The 18,143-nt window shown below is 40.8% G+C and overlaps 1 protein-coding gene across 1 annotated transcript; it reads right to left on the bottom strand.

Moving 5' to 3' along the window:
• Nucleotides 1–1,130: 1,130 nt before the first annotated feature.
• LOC100703525 (transmembrane and coiled-coil domain protein 3) lies at nucleotides 1,131–14,574 on the bottom strand. The gene is made up of 4 exons (XM_005450935.3): nucleotides 14,313–14,574; nucleotides 3,967–4,940; nucleotides 3,630–3,765; nucleotides 1,131–3,363 (listed from the first exon to the last, which is right to left on the bottom strand). The coding sequence occupies exons 1-4, from the start codon at nucleotides 14,391–14,393 to the stop codon at nucleotides 3,058–3,060; spliced, it is 1,497 nt and encodes a 498-aa protein (XP_005450992.1). The 5' UTR covers nucleotides 14,394–14,574; the 3' UTR covers nucleotides 1,131–3,057.
• Between the last annotated feature and the right edge of the window lie 3,569 nt (nucleotides 14,575–18,143).

Here is an 18,143-nt window from a genome sequence, read left to right as displayed (position 1 = left end):
GTTGAAGTTCAAACTGAGCATCGGAATTATGGAAGAAAGGTGATTAATGTGACTTTGAACTTTGTTGCTGGTTTTAATAATTCAGAAAATGCTGATCTACTGGGATTTTTCCACACAACCATATTTCAGCTAAGGTAACTCAAATAACCATTTGTTACATCCAAGTTATGCAGAAGAGCTTCTCTTCAGAAGCAGATGAACAAAGGAGCACATGGGGTGTCACTTCTGTCAGCTACAGTTTCCACAGGTTGACTAAAATTGGACAACAGAAGGTTGGAAATTCACTGCTTGGTCTGAAGATTTCTCCTGCGACATTCAGATGGTAGGGTCAGAATTCGGCGTAAACCTGAAAACATCCTGCTTTGCATCAACAGTTCAGGCTTTTGGTGGTGCTGTAATGGTATGAGAGATATTTTCTTAGCCCACTTTGGTTCCCTTAGTACCGAATGTCACAGCCTACGTATTTTTTGCTGACCACGTCCTTCCTTTCATGACCACAGTGTTCACATCTTGTGATGGCTGGTCCCGGCAAGTTAAAGCACCATGTCGCAAAACTCAAATCACCTCACACTGGTTTCTTTGAACATGACAGTTAGCTCACTGTACTCAAATGGCCTCCACAGTCAGCAGATCCCAATCCAATAGACCATCATTGGGATGTGGTGGAACAGGAGATTTGGATGCAGGAATAATATAACTGCATCAGTTGTGCGATGCTGTGATTACAATATGAACCACAATCTCTGAGGAATGTTTCCAAAGAATTAACCCAAAAGAAGGGACAACCTGGTGATGGACCAGTGTACCTAATAAAGTGTCCGGTGATTGTATAGGGTAAGCTGTAAGTTTCAGAAGAGGGCACTACTTCTCCACACTGGTTTTGAATATTACTGTTTCATTGAATCTTTGTAGTTTATATATTTGTTTGAAGTGATGCCTTTTTTCTTTTTTGACTGAATCTATCGTGTAGATTAAAGAAAAAAGAATAAACGTGTATAGTACTGCCATGCAGACTGCATAATGTTCTGCACCGTTCTTGCCTACGTTCATGTCAAAAGTGCAGCACTACCACCCCCTAGTGGTGATGAAGGAGATAGTGTTTAGTAGAAGAGCCATGCAAATACTTGGACTGCTTGAATTAGGTTTATTTGTCTCATAAGAAAATAAGATAATGAGAAATAAAAATCAGTATTATTAACAAGGACTGCACTCATACTTTTCCGCTGATATAAATATCTTACTCAGATGGCGTTTTACCGAACATTGTTGTTTTATAGCAGCAGTCCACATTTACAGAATGACACAAATACAACAAAAAAAATCACAGTCACTCAACATCAATTCCATAAACAGGTTGATTTAAAAAGGTTTAATTTAACAGAAATGATTAGACGAAGGCACATAATGCATAAAAATACAACTGATTGATCAGATAGTGCACCAGAGATGAAAACAGCATGTAAACCAGATTTTAGTTCTGTTTGTAAAACTTCCTTTAAATATGTCAAAACGGGAACAAACAAACAAAACAAAACAAAAAAATCATACAGTCCTTAAAACAGAAAGATGACGATAAATATAAACGCAAAGGTGATTATTGTGGCAGACGGACATTAAAAGTGGTCCACGGCTTCATGTGGAATTCTTGTAGGCAACGTTTACAAGACAAAATGAAATAACACAACTCTAAGTCCAAGAGGAGAAAAAATATAGGCTTGTAGTTTTTCACTGAGAGCTTTTCGCCTGCATCCTCTCTGCTGCGAGTAGTGAAGGCTTTTTTTGTTGGTTTTTTTGCTCTTTTAAGAAGGGAATTGCATTTTTCCTCAGAAAAAGGCATTGTATCACAGTATACCCCATCATCTCTCTGTCACATTATTAGTAAAAGTCCAACATGAAAGTGGAAGTAGGGGAAACAAAAAGCCTAAGACATTATTTACTGTATATACAGTGAACTAAATGAGCGACTGTGCTGTGTGTCTATGCTAGAGAGCTGGTGTGTGCTGATATTACGCTACTAGCATGCGCTAATGCAGATGGATTGATTTTTTTGGCCCTTGAGAGAAGAGACAGCTGGTCTTGTCAGAGCCCAGCAGTGACTTCCGTGGTTATGGATCTCTCGTGCTAACATTAGTGTTGTTTTCCTTCCTTCCAGCTCCCTGTCACTGATGTAAGAACGCCCACTCGTAAAAGAATAATTGTTAAAAACAAACTGTGCTCTTGGAAATCAAATATATTGCACTTTAGGACAAGGCCAGACAACGTTTAAAAAACGTAATGAAGAAAAAGAATGCATAAAAATAGGATGTCCAGTGTCGCTAATTTTTGTCTGCAGATTCTCCAGTGAAACAATTACTTTCACAATTAGAAAAATATGGTCATTCATTCTCATGCAACCTGTTAATGTACCTTAAAACTAAGCCTGAGGACACTGAGGAACAGCTTTGCAAAGTCTACCTACCAGCAGCAAAACCTCTTAAAAACCATATAACAGTTTGTGCTTTTTGTAAACGAAATGTCTGCTGGCACATATTTGTCAATCAGAATATCAAATAAATGCAAATATTCCTAAATATGGAAGCGTCCTCTTCAGTGGAATTAGAATTTCATAGGCGTGGACAACAAGACACGACGACCGAGGTCTTGTTTGAGTTTTTGAGTGTAGTTTGATTTATGTTAAAGTCAAGCCTAAGACAAACGAGAAAGAATAATTGCACATCTTTATTTATGGATTATTTACCTAAAACAGTAACTCAATAATAAAAAAATCACTTTTCCTCCCCCCTCTTGACTCAGAGCAAACACCGGGTAACTAGCAGAGTTTGCTGTTATGTAAATAAAATTTGAATGTTATATGAAATAGTTAGTAACACACATTCAAGTTCTAGAGGAGAAAAAAATCAAGAGTTTTATTTCAGTCTGACTAAAAAAAGAGAGATCTGTGTAATTGCATGGCGACTACGTCTTCTGATGATTGTACAACCAATCCTCTCAGACCGTCCTCTCCTGACAACTTACAGCTTCCGTGTTAATGATATTTTCAGTGTGTTTTCTTTCCTATTAAGCAGGCATCAATAACCTGTCTAAGGCATACTGTAAACGGTCCCAGTTCTTCCAAAATACAGTCAAAAAACAAATTCCCAGGCAGGTAGCTACCACATGATACCGGCTCCTCATCAGTGGAGCAGCAAACTTGGCAGCAGTGGAGACGCACACCAGGATGACAGTGATGATGGCCACCATGACGTTGATGCTCTTCCCCAGCAGGACTCGGGCGTCGTGGCTCTCGAGCTGGACCGTCTGCTGCTGCTGCTGCTGCTGGAGCTCCAGCTTGGACACGCGAGTCTGACACGACTCCAGGGCTTCCTGAGAAAGACGGGGAGAGTTTTTTTATGGGTCAGACCATATCTCAACTTGCTAAAGGGCATTTCGCTGACCTTTAAACACTCAATTACCCAAATTCCTCTAAAAGAATTCTTCTGCATCAGCAGAGAGAGGCCGCTTGGACAGATGACAATGGCCATGTGCTGAGATATTAGACACTTACAGGCATGGCGTATTTTTTTGTGATCAATCTTATGTGATGCTTATGTGTGAAGCATCGCAACATAAGTGGATTCACCACTATTTACCTGTATGTCCCTGGCCCTTTCGTGAGCCTGGTAGGCCACCCTCTCCTCAATGCTGGCCAGCTCCTGCTTCAGATTTGCCATCTCATTCTGGTGAAGTTCTGTCAGGTCGTTCAGCTGGTCTTCCAAACGCTCATACCTGCCAGTCAACACAAGGGGATGGTTAATATTTATATCATTGCGGATTTTAAACTTGTTAACTACACGTGATATTAAGCTTATTGTTATCTCAATTCGCTTGTTTATTTTAGATGAACATTTTATATTAGTATGTCTGTTCTTATTAGGCCGGGCGCTGTGTTATTTAACAATAATGAAATGCCAAGTTCTGTAATCGTACCTGTATCTCTCATCCTGCAGTGATTGGCTGATAATCCCGTACTCTCTCTCGAACTGTGCCTTTAACTCCTCTATATCCTCCTCCAGCTGATTCTGGGCATCTTTAATCTCCCTCACCTCCTCCAGGGTCAGGGCAAGTCTGCCCTGGTTGTCTTCCCCTGTTTGGTCCCCCTTAGCCTGGCTCTGACACGGCCCTGCAGACGCTCCTGCCCCTGCTGGGTTTCCATTATTGTCTGAAACAGAAGCGCTGCCTGAGGAGCACTCGTCATCACTGGGATACTTGGGTTTGCCCACTATAGAGGTGCTGTTACCCAGTCCCTTTCCTTCAGTGTCAGTGGGCAGTGGAGAAGAAGAGTCCAGAGTGGTTTTGAGGTGGGCAATGTTATCAGCACTGCCAAACTTGTTCCTGATGAGGTTGGCGAACTCTCTGGGCTTGCTGAAGAAGAAAGGAGGAGACAGCGAAACACCTGGTCCAATGGTTTTGATCTTGTCCATGGTCGGGTGTCGGCCACTGCTTGTCATGTCCCTCAGCTGTCTGGGTGACTCCCGGGGTATGGTGCTGTGTTTAACAGAGGAAGAGCGAGCGGGAGGGCTTTGATAGATTTCACTGTCTTTCATCTTTCGATGGTACGTTTCCAGCTTCTTTTGCATCTGGGCAATGTTCTGAGCTGACTTCTGGTTCTTTTTCTCAAACACCTGCTTGATGCGCCCCACCTGCTGCTTGTCCGCACTATCCATGAGCTTCAGATACTCAGCTAAATTCTCATCTCGTGTCGTTTGCTCGATCTTAAGCTGTTCTGTGACTTTCAGTATCTTTTGCTGGAGGCTGTCCAAGCACGAGCGACTACGCTGGACCTCAAAGCCGAGAGCAGGATAGGGACTTCCATCACAGAGCTCCAGATCCAAATTATTCTCTGAAGACCCCCGCCGCATTGACAGGGGCAGGCCTATAAAACTGCTCTCTCTACTCCGGTCCTAGAAAAGAAGAAAATCAAAAATTAGGCTTAAACAGTCCTATAAAAATATACAAAATTTGGTACAGTCACGTATCAGTCAATACCACAGCACTGCTATTAAAAACAAGCAACTGGTCATCTCACAGTAGAATAAAGTATTTTTCCTTTCTCAGTTAAGAGACACTGGACTTGTACTCATTTTGCATCAATCCCCACCACCTCCAAAATATATACACACATACATGCTAGTCACTAAAAGTAACCATCCAAAATTCAAAAAAGAAAAGTAAAACGCACATCGTACCACACACACAAGGCACATAATCTATGGACACTCATCGCACAAATCCACTGTTTTCAATTGCAGTAGGTAACCTGTAACTGTTTCATGCTTTTAAATGTAGATGACAGCATTTTACTGTAATTTACAAGAGATATTTTTTCAGTGTAATTAATGTATTAAAATGGTGAATTTACAGGAAGGACCTTTTACAGAATTCTGCTTAATAAAAAACAAAAAACAGCCATCTGGGAAAGTAAATATTTTATCAAGACTTCCAACTAAAAAAGTCTGAATTCAAAAAGTATGGTTTTTATTTTACCTTTTTTTAAAGATCAGGGCCTGCTATCTAGTTTTGGCCCCAGATTTAAATTTGAACATAATATTTTATTCGACAATGAAATTACATTTACACTTCCTGGGTACGAGTCTTTAATACGGAGGGTCTTTATCATTATCACAGAGACACAGCTATGCTAAACAACCTAAAAGTAGGTCAGCATTTTTAACTAAGCATTACAATCTACAGCTGCAGCTGTAAAGTAAAAGTACATGTGACCAACTGCTCATACTATGAATCCGATAATGTTTTCAGGAGCTCATTTGCTTCAAATTACTAGCTTAAATGATTGGGGTAAACATCATTATTTTTTAGACATAAACAACAATATACAATATTTCCACATAGTAAGCCCTGGCTCGAGCACTATTCAGCATTTCACACTGTGAGGCCATCTGGGCGTGTCTATAATGCTCTTATTTGGAAAATCTGTTACATTTTAAGAGCCAGAATTTAATCCTGTTTGTTTATAATATAGAAAAAAAACAGTTGACAAAATTCATATAACTACTCTTAGTATGTGTGAAAGAAGTGGAGCATGTACATCTAATGTAGGTCAGTGATAATGTCACACAAAGGCGCAAGGCAGCAGAAAATCCCTATTCCAGACAATGTACCCTAGTTTTACGGTTAATAACCGTTTTTTGTGATTAAAGCTGAATGTTATGCTCACTTTTTGTACTCTGTTGTAGGTTTGAGGAAGTAAGCATAATATATACAGGCTGAGTAAGCAAGTTTGCATTTAGTGGGGAACTAGAAGACATCCCGTTATGAGGAAACTGTAGAAAAGCAGAGAAGCAAAAATTGAATCATGCTTCTGAGCTGCACTTTAAAGAGCAGAAGTGTCGCTTAAAGTGAAAAAAACTGCAGCCCATCAGTGGCTCAACAAACCACTTCATCTTGCAAGCTGATCACAGTGCAACACCCATGTAGTAAAAGAGGGTGTAAGCTGTTAAAGCCTTACACTAAGTGTTGTACAATAAGCACTATAGGTGGCACAAAACTGCACTAATCCTTAACAAATGTAACACCACTAGTTTCAAGTAAATAAACAGCCAACTCAAGCAGGCTCAATCTTGCTTAGCATTTCAGCATCGCCACGTAATGGTCACATATTGCAAGCTAAGTATCTTGACATCAGACAAATGCACCCACAGTTAACCACATAATGAAACTTCTCAACACATGACTCCCACGTGAACCTCGAGAGAAGGTTTACAGGATGATGTATGAGTACATGCCTTGTGCACACACTGAAAAACATAGTCAGCTTCTCAGACTAAAACAAAAGCACAGTCAGCAGGACCATCTCTCTGAATTCAGCTGAATTCAAGGTATCCAGTTACACAGGTGAATACCATTTACCTGCTGTTTGCTCTATGATGTCACACTGAACTAGCCAAACTTGTTTAATAGTGTGATAAGTAAGGCAAGAATCTGATGACATGATTATTACTGCGACACACTGTGTTTGTACCACAGTGAACAAGCACAAACTGCTTCACGTATGTTTTTAGCCATGCATGTGGTCACGTTGGTGCAGACTGTAATCAGTCTGCAGCCACTGAATGATGTGCTGCATGATTTAGCACATATAACTATGATTCCAGGAACATATATCTACTGATGTTGTAACACCATCATCAGGCAAAAAGGCCATTTTCCCCAATATTTAACCTAACTATCAACAGAACTAATACAATGTTTAGTGCCTTGTTCCTAAAAGGAACTTCTGGCAGCAACTTTAGTAGTCCAAAGTCAAAAATTATTTCCACACCAGAAAAAAAGTTTTTTAATAAACTATCAGTTAATTAATCAAGCACTGATAATATGCAATCAAACATACAAAGCAAATTAGAAATCATGCAAGTTACACTGTTGTTTTATTCATTGCTATTCATTCAAGGTATCCTATTAGACAAGTAAATTCAGTTTACTTCCTGTAAACGGAGTATGAGGTCAGGTAAAGGAGGTAAATTCCATTAACCTGCTGCTGCCACTATGACTTCACACTCAACTAGTCAAACTTGTTTGATAGTCTGATAAGTTAGGCAAGAACTGATTATTACTAGAAGAAGCTGGTGATTACGTTGGTGCATACTGCAATCCTCAGCAGCCACTGGATGAACTGTGACATAATTTACATATCGTGACTTTGTAAAGGCATCATCGGGTCAAAAAGTCAACAATGCAACTAATGGCATGTTTAGGGATATGTTCCTAAAACGTGTTCTGTTCGGTCTCTGCTTTCAAAGTCCAAAAAATTATTTCCACCCCAGAAACAAATACACTTTAATCAACAATCAGTGAATTAATCATGCTTTAATAATACACAAACAAAAACTTAAAGCTAAAGTTAAACTGTTGTTTTATTTATTATAATATAAGATTCAAGCTAGCCTTGTTAGTGTCAGACCATTTCACCCATCCTGGATGCTCCCCTTGAACTGACCCCTCTAAGAAGGACACCACTGGGATAACATGATCAGCTCAAAAAAAAAAAAACCCAAAAACATGGTGGCAAACTGTGATGGCTGAGCTGACAGATCCATTATTCCCTCTAGGAATGAAGAGGACAAACTAACTGACTCCACAGCATCCATCCATTAGAGAATCACTGATTTAGTGCAAATCAGCAAATGTTGGAATGCTAACAGGCTCAACTAAGATAGTGAAAACAGTAAAAATTACACTTGTTAAACATCAGCTTTTAGCATGTCGTTATGGCAAAATCAGCATTAAGCTGCCATCATGGCTTTAAACTAATCTCATTTATACACACAGACACACATATATAAATATATATATTTGTCTGTAATTACACTGCTCTTACACAGTATATTCTTTATTATGTACAGTGTGTAACTGGAGAACGGCACGCTTATTTCTACAAGCAAGCCAGGGTTTTTTTCAGCCTCTGTCCTCATCCTACTCTCACACTCTCTCTGGCATCTGTCCTTATTGAACACAGAAGTCTTTCTCTGCAGAGAAAAAAGCTTACTTTGTCATGTTCTACCTCTGCCCTGTCCAGGACTGAGCCACTGCATATGGATTCATTGGCCTGACGTAAAGCCAGACGAACCCTGCATCCAATTGTGGTCTTGCCCCATCGGCTGTGAAGGCTCTAATTCTCCACCAAACAATTGGTTTCACATATAAACCGACCTTTTAGTCAAACCTGATTTCCATACAGAACAATGAGAAACCTAATGACGCCTCGCTTAAGAGGAAGTGTAAAGTAAGCTGCTGTATTGCTCGCTCAAATTACCAAATCTTTTCAGTGTTCATATGACAGTCACAAAGAACTGCCTGTTCCACCAGACAGCTTAGACTGCATGCTATTTCTGCAGTACTTGAACAAAGCTAGCTCCTCAGGCACTCTCCCACCACTAGCGTTTACTTTGGAAATGTTCAATATCGTCCTCTGCACCATTAGGGGCTAAACACTGAGAACAGGGGTCTTACTCTGTTGCTTCAATGTGCTGAGATAACATAAATATGGAACAAGTGCAAAATAGATCAAATGGCCACCTGGCAACCACTGCTGAATCACTGCCGAGGCCTGCAGTAAGATTTATGTAAAGGGTATTGATAAAACTTCCACACTTGCACTGCACCTGAATTTCAAGCTTAAAAATGATAAAACAAGGAGCTTTGTGATATAAACACAAGTGGCTTTTAACGGGATGAGGACATAACCGTGAGAGCGACCTAAATAACACAACCCAGACATTTTTCACATTCTGGAAACCATCTGCAAGTATGACAGCTGGCAATTTCCTCACACGAGATTGATGAAATTGTATCATTTCAATTTAATAAGCACATCTGCACCACCACTGCTGCTGCTACTTAAGATTTCAAACCACTCTGAATAACCGCAGGAGCAATCTGAAGGTCTCTGCGGATGAGTGGTCCTGCTAAATGAAGTAGGCTCACGCTGATGAAAATGTCCTCCCCAAATCTGCTGAGGAGCTGCCCTACTTTTCACTCACTTTCTCCAAAAACATTTGCACAGCCAGAGACCGGTGAGATCGCGGTTACATTTTTGATCCCCCCTAATCCCTCTAATCGTGCCTTTAAAATATGTTTTATCACTACAAATGCGGTGTGTTCTCACTCTAAATAAAGTCTTCAAGATGTTGTCTTTAGAATTAGCAAGCCAGGCAATACGCCCACTGGTGTTTTGACTCACAAATAGATTTTAGTGTGTCAGTAGAGCAGAAGAAGAAAAAAACAGAGAGCGGGAAACAAGGCAGAGAGAGAGAACTGAAATGGATATAAAAAGGACAGGAACAGAGGTTGCTCCCAAACAGAGCTCAGCAGCACACATCATCCCAATCATCATCATCATCTCCAACAGCAGGATCAGCAGGACTCCTCCGTGCCCTCAGGGTGCTTCCTTCACAACTCAACCCTGCATGAGCCCCCTGTTCCCCCTCCCACGCTGTCCTACATAGCACACAGAGTCTGTCCAGCACCATGACCCATTTAATAAGCCCTGACCTCGCTTGACAGCATAACATAAAGATCCATCTGCATTAGCCTCAATCTTAACCCAACAAGGAAACGCTGTGTGTTGTTAGGCCTGAGAAAACCCACTCAAAACTTAGCTACAGTTCGAGGGCAAAGTCACTGCAGATGCTGCTTATCTTGCACTGCAGTGTACTCTCTCTTGGATCAATGATCTAGTTAGTGATTCAATTTTTCATGCAAAGGCAGGCCTCGCACTCATCTGCCCACTGCACCACCACGAGAAACAGACTGAGCAGCAATTCAGCATTTAAGTTCTGGGGAAGCGCACGGCGGAGAGCTCGCAAATTATTTAGAACTGGGTGGATGTGCAGGGGATGTTTACTAAATTCTGAGTAGTATGGATAAAATAAATATTGGTTTAGATTGACTGAACGTGCAGCTGATTTCTTTTCATCTTGCTGAACCCACTGCCCCTTTCAGTTTGAGTGAACATTATTATAACCACAGACATTTTCTTATGCAAACAGGAACACATTGTCCCCAATACCAGGAAGTAATGTTTGCTAGTACTCACAATCCCTTTTGCAATCTAGAGAAACCATCAGTTCACAGGGCCAGGTCATGCAAGAACACAAGCACATTCAAATACAAGCACAGGTGTTTGCACCAGTTTGAAGTAACTGGATCCAAATGACAAAACATTTGGTGTTTGGTGTGCTGTCACTGGCTCTTGGCACGCCCAAGTAAACACGCACAAACAAGGCAATGGAGCTGGCACACTCGAAGAGATGGAACAAAACTGTCCCTTCAGCCGAGAACAGAACCGCAGAGGGGAAGAAGCCCTCGATGCTTATTGGTATTCCCTCCAGCTGATCCTCATGGATACAGACGCTCTCCCACTCTGGGCTCACACAGGGAAACAGGAAGAAAACCAGCGATATGGAGCGTGAGAGGGACAAGGAGCACATCTTTCATTTTAAAGAAACCTGACCCGGCGTCTCCCCCCTCCGCCCTCTCCTCTCATCTGCATCCCACAGCTGCGTATGTGGTCAAACTTTGATTGCTTTCTTTACTGAGGGGCCAAACTGTGCACCTTATTGGACTAAAAGGAATGGGGAAACTTGCAACAGAGTCTAAAGTCTTAAATTCCCTGAATGAATGATCCCCAGGGGGTCAGGGGAATTAATTGCTTAAGACATATTCACTATTATCTTAGAAGACAAGGTGCTCCAGGACTAAATCAATAGTCCATTAACACTTACTAGTGCCTGCTTGCCTCCAGTGACTGAGAGAGTATTGAGCGGGATTCAATTAAGATAAATACGCAGCTATATTCAAGCGACCAGAACCGGTGATGTAACGAGGCTGGCGAGGACTCGAGCACTTCAAAAGATACTTTCGGCTGCTTCCTTATTCACGAGGTGTCACGGCAGGTAGCTCTGCATGTTTGGTTTGGCAGATTTATTTTTTTATAACACTGGTGCTCTTCCTGAAACAACACTAAAAGGATTCGTGTCTCCTCCCGGCATCAAACAGGAGATCTTTCATTAAAGCACTACATCACGGAGCCACTGAGGACTGAAGCACTTCTTTAGCCTTAAAAAACCCCACACAGGACCTACTTTTATTTAAGGACTCTGGCATACAATGCACAGCATGTAAATATTATGCCGACGTGAAGGTCCATGTGCACCTTTTGCACGATGACACGCATGCGAGAATAGCATTACAGGTAAAGGGCACAGTTCACATATGGAGAGCTGGGTCACTGAGAAATGCCACAATCTCAGCAGAGCCACCACTCAGAAAGGGTTAAAGGCAGTCTCTGGAAGCCAGCCACGAAAAGCCACGTTGCATCATTTTTGGCCTCTAACCCACTATATCTGCTGCACAATGGCTTTTTGAGAAACAAAACTGGAATGCCATTTACGGGCAACAAAATGAGGAAAAGCAAAACTACACAGCCCAGCATTAATAAACCAGCTAACAGTCAGATGAGCTGATCCACTTTACTGTGTTAGCAATTATAACAAAACTGGTCTGACTGCTTATATAAGAACCCAGCTATAAAGTTATTCCGCATGATTCTTTCAAGCTGTACTCCAGGGGAGAAGTGATCGATTTCAATTACTTATACTCTTAATTCAGCTTAAATTCAGTCTAATAACAGGAACTAAAAAAAAGGGAAAAAACCCCGTAATAGCACTTTTTAGTGACTGGGTGTCAGATGTAAAGGTTCACACTGAAAATGAGAAACAGTTTGCTGCTTCATGCCACTTTATTGAAGCAGCAGGAGAATCACACGTTTTTATGTGCTAAAGTTTCTGGCTTTTAACAGATAACAGATCTGCCCCAGCCATTAGGGGACTTCTGACTCCTCGTGTGGTTTTCCCCCTAACCACCCAGTTTTAGTTAGCTACTTTTGTCAAGTTTCTTTCAGCTAAAAGACTTATCATGGGACTTGAGTTAAGTGCCATTCTGATACTGTGTACTCTTAAAAGAAATTGAGATTTTGAGGATATAAGCATATAAATAAAAACTTGCTTTTTTTCCTTACTTTTCTGCATTGTTTATACTACATGAAATTGTAATATGAGTAGTCAGGTCTTTACGTGATATAATCCTCCTTGCACTTCATGTACATCTAAAAATCAGAACTTATGTGATCGCTCACCACAAAGAAAACTCAACTGCGCTATCAAAAGAATATATTGTGGTATAGTTTCCTTTATATATCTGCTGTTATCGCTTTAATATAGATGAGCTGGGATCCTCATATGGTTGTGAAATAGCAAATAAATCCAATCAGAGTAGGTGGCTCTAAACAAGCAAATATTTGATACAGTGTTTGTGTGTTTGCATGATTAAGGTTTGTATTTGAACAACACCGTGGCTGTTTTTACAAAGACCGATTCAGCAAAAATATTCCCTGGTGGAGAAAGTCAGTAAGCAAGCCGTTTCCCTGAGAAACTTGTATTGTCCCCTGTAGAGGAACCGACTTCTTGTAGGTGATTTGCATAGTTTCTTATCATTCTCTGACACCAGCTTCCTGGGAAAATCAGCAGTGAGTCTGCATATTACATGTCAAATATTCGGTACTTACTTTAGATTTTTTTGAAGTGAACATCTTTCCAAGAAAGAATTGATGATCTTTCATATTTACGAGCAATCATCATGACAGACTTGCAAAGGGAACAGTAGGCACTGATTCTAATTGCTTTGAAAGTCGAATAAATGCGGGGAGCGTATTTACCTTTTCTGTGTGACTGACCTGCTTTTTATTTGCTTAAATTGGGAGAAATCACTAGAAAATATTGATTTTATGTATCACTTGATTGAGTATATCTCTTTGATTGTTTAAAAGACGATAAGCTGTTTACATGTCCAAATATGTTTGTTTTTTGTTTTTAAGTTAACCCTTTCCGTGGGTTCTACTTACTACTTTTTCACAGCTGTGCATGTCAGTAAGGTGGGGATGGATGAGAGTTAATGTTTTTTTACCCTTTAAGTAGGTTATGAACTGAGTCACTGAGCACAAACACAGAAGCACCTGTAAGACGCAGCGCAGTACAGTAGCTTATAACAAACACACTACCTAAGCTATTAAGTTTCCGCTCAGACTATTAATTCTGCTGATAGCAAAATCGATAATCCAGCCAATATTCTTGTAAACAATGGGGGAAAATGACCAGCTCATAATTTACTTTCCAACAATACGTTTCATAAAGTTGTTCACAACTTAAAGCTGGTTCTCATACCAGCTGGCCTTACTGAACATTTACCCAATATTGGCCTAGGCTGACTCACGTATCGGACAGACTCCACACCGGTGAGCAACACAGCAGGATCACAAACCACAGCCTAAAAAATGAACAACTGCATAGAATATGTATTAAGGAGCCACGTGTTTGTTTGGTTTAATATTTTTGCATGTTTCCACTAAACTTACCACCCTTGTGTTTAGAAACCATATTTAGGAGTGGTGGGCGTGTTTCTCTAAGAATCAATAAAACTTTTCAGATTATCATTAAACCGTAGGATCAACCGCTTTCGGTAGCCCGGAGTTCAAAGAGCCCCTTCACATCTTCATGAAGACATGCCCTTTTCTACAGTATCTGTATGAGTGCGGCTCACTGAAAGCTCTTTGTTCGGGGAAACACGCAGCTTTAAAAGCGGCGCAGCTGTCGGTTTCACATGACGTGGAGCTCGAGAGGCAACAATGCATCGCTGGTACAGTACGGGTCCTGCCGTTTATCACACAACAATGCTGCAAAAACAGTCATTCACACACTCACCATCCGGCTGCTGCTGGTGCTGCTGCTGAGGTATTTCTCGACTTCGGACAAACTTCGCACGGACACGTTTGCGCTGGGCATAATAACCTCCAGTTAGTGGCCACTTAGGAGCTGGTGGGTCGTCACTTCGGTGTCAGGACTAGTTTAAAACTGTCGCCTAAACTCGTATCCATGTTTACCCCCCCTTTTTTTGCTCTCTCTCTCACACCCTTACTCACTCACTCACCCGTGCGCTGGCTGCTCCCTTCAACAAAACTGCGCGTGAACCTAAACCCCGCCCATTCGTCTCTCTGAGGGGTGGCTCAGCTGAAAGAGGAGGGGTTAACTCTTTAAACACACGTACCTGCCTGCTGTAGATAACACAGCCTTGAAGCTCTTTCTCTCTATTACCACAATAATTTAAGGTACTGTAGTTAGAAATATAAGTATTAAATACGGTTTTAGATATATTATAAATGGAAGAATCTCGTTTTGGAAAGCAAAAGTAGATAATAACTTATGAATATTTAAACCACTTAGCCTACATTTGTTATTAAAGGGGAAACAAGGCATTATAAGCAGGGAATCTACTTATCATCGATTGAACTCTTGAGAGCATTTGCTAGAGTAAAAGCTGAAAGACTGTGGTTTAAAATTACTGTTGCAAATATCAGTTTAAAAGCTCATTTATTGCTCTTGAAGTATCAAAGTGCACATCCTGAATTGGGTTCTACTTACCCTATAGAGCATTACCTCAGTCACTCAGTCAGCTTATTAATGCATACATTTTCTTAAGGGCTGAGTTTTTAAATTTAGTAAAGAGTGAAAGGGAAGGTTTACAAGATGTGTGGTTTGGAGATGGTAGTATTGACTGAAAGATAGAAAGATGAGTTGGAGACTGTGGTTTGGAGACGAAGTTAAGAAGGCACATTTGGCTGATTTGGTTCAGAAGGAGGGAGAGTGGCTATATTGGACAAAGAATGCTAAATATGGAGAGGGAAAGGACAACAGAGGAGGGTGAAGAAGTCACTTGGATGAGTGATGAACTGTTTCTACTATCAAAAATGAACAGAGATTTGTGGGATTTCCTTAGCTGGATGATTGAGCATGGATCTCCAGACATCAAAGAATCTCATGGATGTCATGAAGGAGGACATGTAGAGAAGGGTGCAGATGATCTGCAGTGGGGGCCACTGAAGGGAGCAGCTGAAAAAAGAAGTAGTACTGAAACTGGGTAACTAGTACCCAGCTGTTAATGTGGTGTTGTTGTGGTGTGAAAAAGAAAAAAAGTGCTCTTTTTTTCTGAACTCTGACGTTTTGAAAATTTAAGTATCACAAAGTGCATGAGGATTCACTCAGATATTACTTATTGTGTCGTTGTAAAAATACACATATGAACATGTAAATGTTTTATTATTCAAAACCAATCTATAGAAACTATTAAAGTAATTACTTGTGGGAACCAAACCCTTTGTTTCTTACTGTAGGGTTAATTCAATTTAACAATGCGGTCATTTTTAAAACTGTGCAAAAATAAATAAAGGAAATGAAAGTGCAAAAGTGCAAAAAATGTGAAGACCATTATTACATAATAATATTTCAGTTTAAGTGGTGAAAAACAGGGTGGCAGTCAAAATGGTGAACAAAACTAAGCAGTACACTCTGCAAAGTGAAAAATGTTTTAAAATAGGGTGATGATTGCATGTATCTATAACCAGACGATCAGCAGGCCTAACAGGAAGGAAGGAGGTTTGGCCTGATGATACTCATGTATTGTAGAACAGCAAGTTTGATCATCTTAGATAAACCGACAGCATAACTGACATATCGTGCTGATGTTTCACTCCAAGAAGTATTTCAATTTGATGTAAAAGATTCTGGCTTACATGTAACCGGTTCTGTCACCTTGTTTTTCAACACTAACCCCCAACCCCCCACCTCCTCTTCCTCCTCACCCCTCCCAGCTGCACAGACACCCCAGAGGCCATGAGAACAGCCCAACTGGTTCTTTCATTCAGATTCAGCTCAGAATGAGCTAATCCACCACAAACACTCAGGCTCGTGTTGCATCACAAATCCCCCAACCTTAACAGTTACCGTGTTGTTTCCCATTTCTTCACTGGTTTGCATCACACATTGATATGCAGCAGCTTATGCAGTTCAAAGGTGGTGAATAAAGCGTTGTACTAGTTTGACAGGACTATGGAGAACCACACAAAGAAGCTTCTGGGATACACTGGACAATGGACTTCTGGAAACAGCGGCAGACAACATCATTCATTTGTTCATCAAGTTTTAATGCTGCTATCAGTGCTTTTAATTAGCTGGACACACCCATGGTGTAACTACCACGAAGCCTGCAGACACTGTCCTCCGCTCAGTTATGTATATGCGCTGAGCTCTGATTAAACATTGATGAGCTTATAACACAAGCTGTAAGCACAGCGGCCTGCAACATCTTCCACCGTCACGTCATTTGACACAAAACACAACAATAAGTCGGTTGGGCAGGATGCAGATTTTGTATTACTAATTCAGAAGGGACATGTAAACAATCTGGTGTGTTTATAGAAGCAGGGCGAGTTCCAAGAAGCAGCATTTAGACTGAGTGAAACCAAAGTCCTGCTAGAAACAGGTCTTGCAACTCAGGAGCCGTCTTGAAATTCTTATTTTGAAGCATTACCTAAATGTACTTTGCTTTTAATGATACGTAGAACATTAAAAGTGCATCTATATATAGAAAGGTTCGCTGACGAAATACTTTTATTCCCCCCTGGAAGTTATACTTTTACCACCATCGTCATCATCATTGTTTACAACAGGCTGAACTGCAGGACCAACACTGTGTACAGAAAGGGGAGTAGTAGGTTTGATTTCCCAGGTAAGATGATATGTCTCAGTGTGTGCCACAAAATCATGGAGATTTTCTGTCAAGCACTGTGTACTTTGCTGTAGTCTGCAGGAGGACAGCATCAGAGCTTGTGACACTGAACAGACTGAATAAACTGATTAGGAAGGCTGGCTCTAGGATTGGCTGCAAACTGGATGCTTTTAGTGCTGTGGTGGAGAGGAAGTCACTGAAAATGTAAATGTCACAAACATCCCCTGATCACCCCTCTGCACTTATACATATATGAGTACATAGCTAGGGTTGTTATTTCTCTGTGAAGTTCTGAATAGAGCTCAGTAAAATGGCCTTTTGGAAGTGGGCTTCTCTGCTTTGCATGAAACAGTGGGTTTACAAACCCCTTGTGGTCAACCACTTTGAGCCAGTTCCGTTCTGAGAATGATTTAGTTCATGAGAAAGGTGTTTAAAATGGTGTTTGAGCTTTGTGTCTGCAAGCTCAAGAACATTTGTCGCATTTACTTCTAGAAAGCTACTCTCAGCTGCTGCCTTATTCATACGGGGTCACCATAGCAGGCAACTCGGCACACAGGATGCAGTCCCAAAGAGATTTATGTCTCCTCCTGCAACTGAATCTGGGAACTTTTGCTTGTTAGGTAAATGTGTACACAGCTACACTATTAAATTCTTATTGAAGGATGAACATTCACCCATCACAATTCACAAGCTGTTGTCTTTTTACCAGTGAGTATGTATTTTTTAAAGCACTTTTGCGGTCATCGCTGACATATTTTCACCCAAAACTGAATGATAACGAAAACAAAACCTGTTGATGTGCAAAGTTTTCTTAACATGACAGGTAATGGTGCAAAATTGTATTTTTTAAACCCTTTTTGTAACCCTCTGTCCAAAGAATAACCAAAGAAGCTCAAATACATGTTATATTTCAGTCCGCTATATTAAAGTAGCATTCATTCAGAATCAGTGCCGCCAACTCCTGCTGACAA

This window comes from Oreochromis niloticus, linkage group LG7 (assembly GCF_001858045.2).
Source record: "Oreochromis niloticus isolate F11D_XX linkage group LG7, O_niloticus_UMD_NMBU, whole genome shotgun sequence".
Lineage (NCBI taxonomy): Eukaryota > Metazoa > Chordata > Actinopteri > Cichliformes > Cichlidae > Oreochromis > Oreochromis niloticus.
Note: the sequence above shows the minus strand (reverse complement) of the source record. Positions and strands in the feature narration are given on the sequence as shown.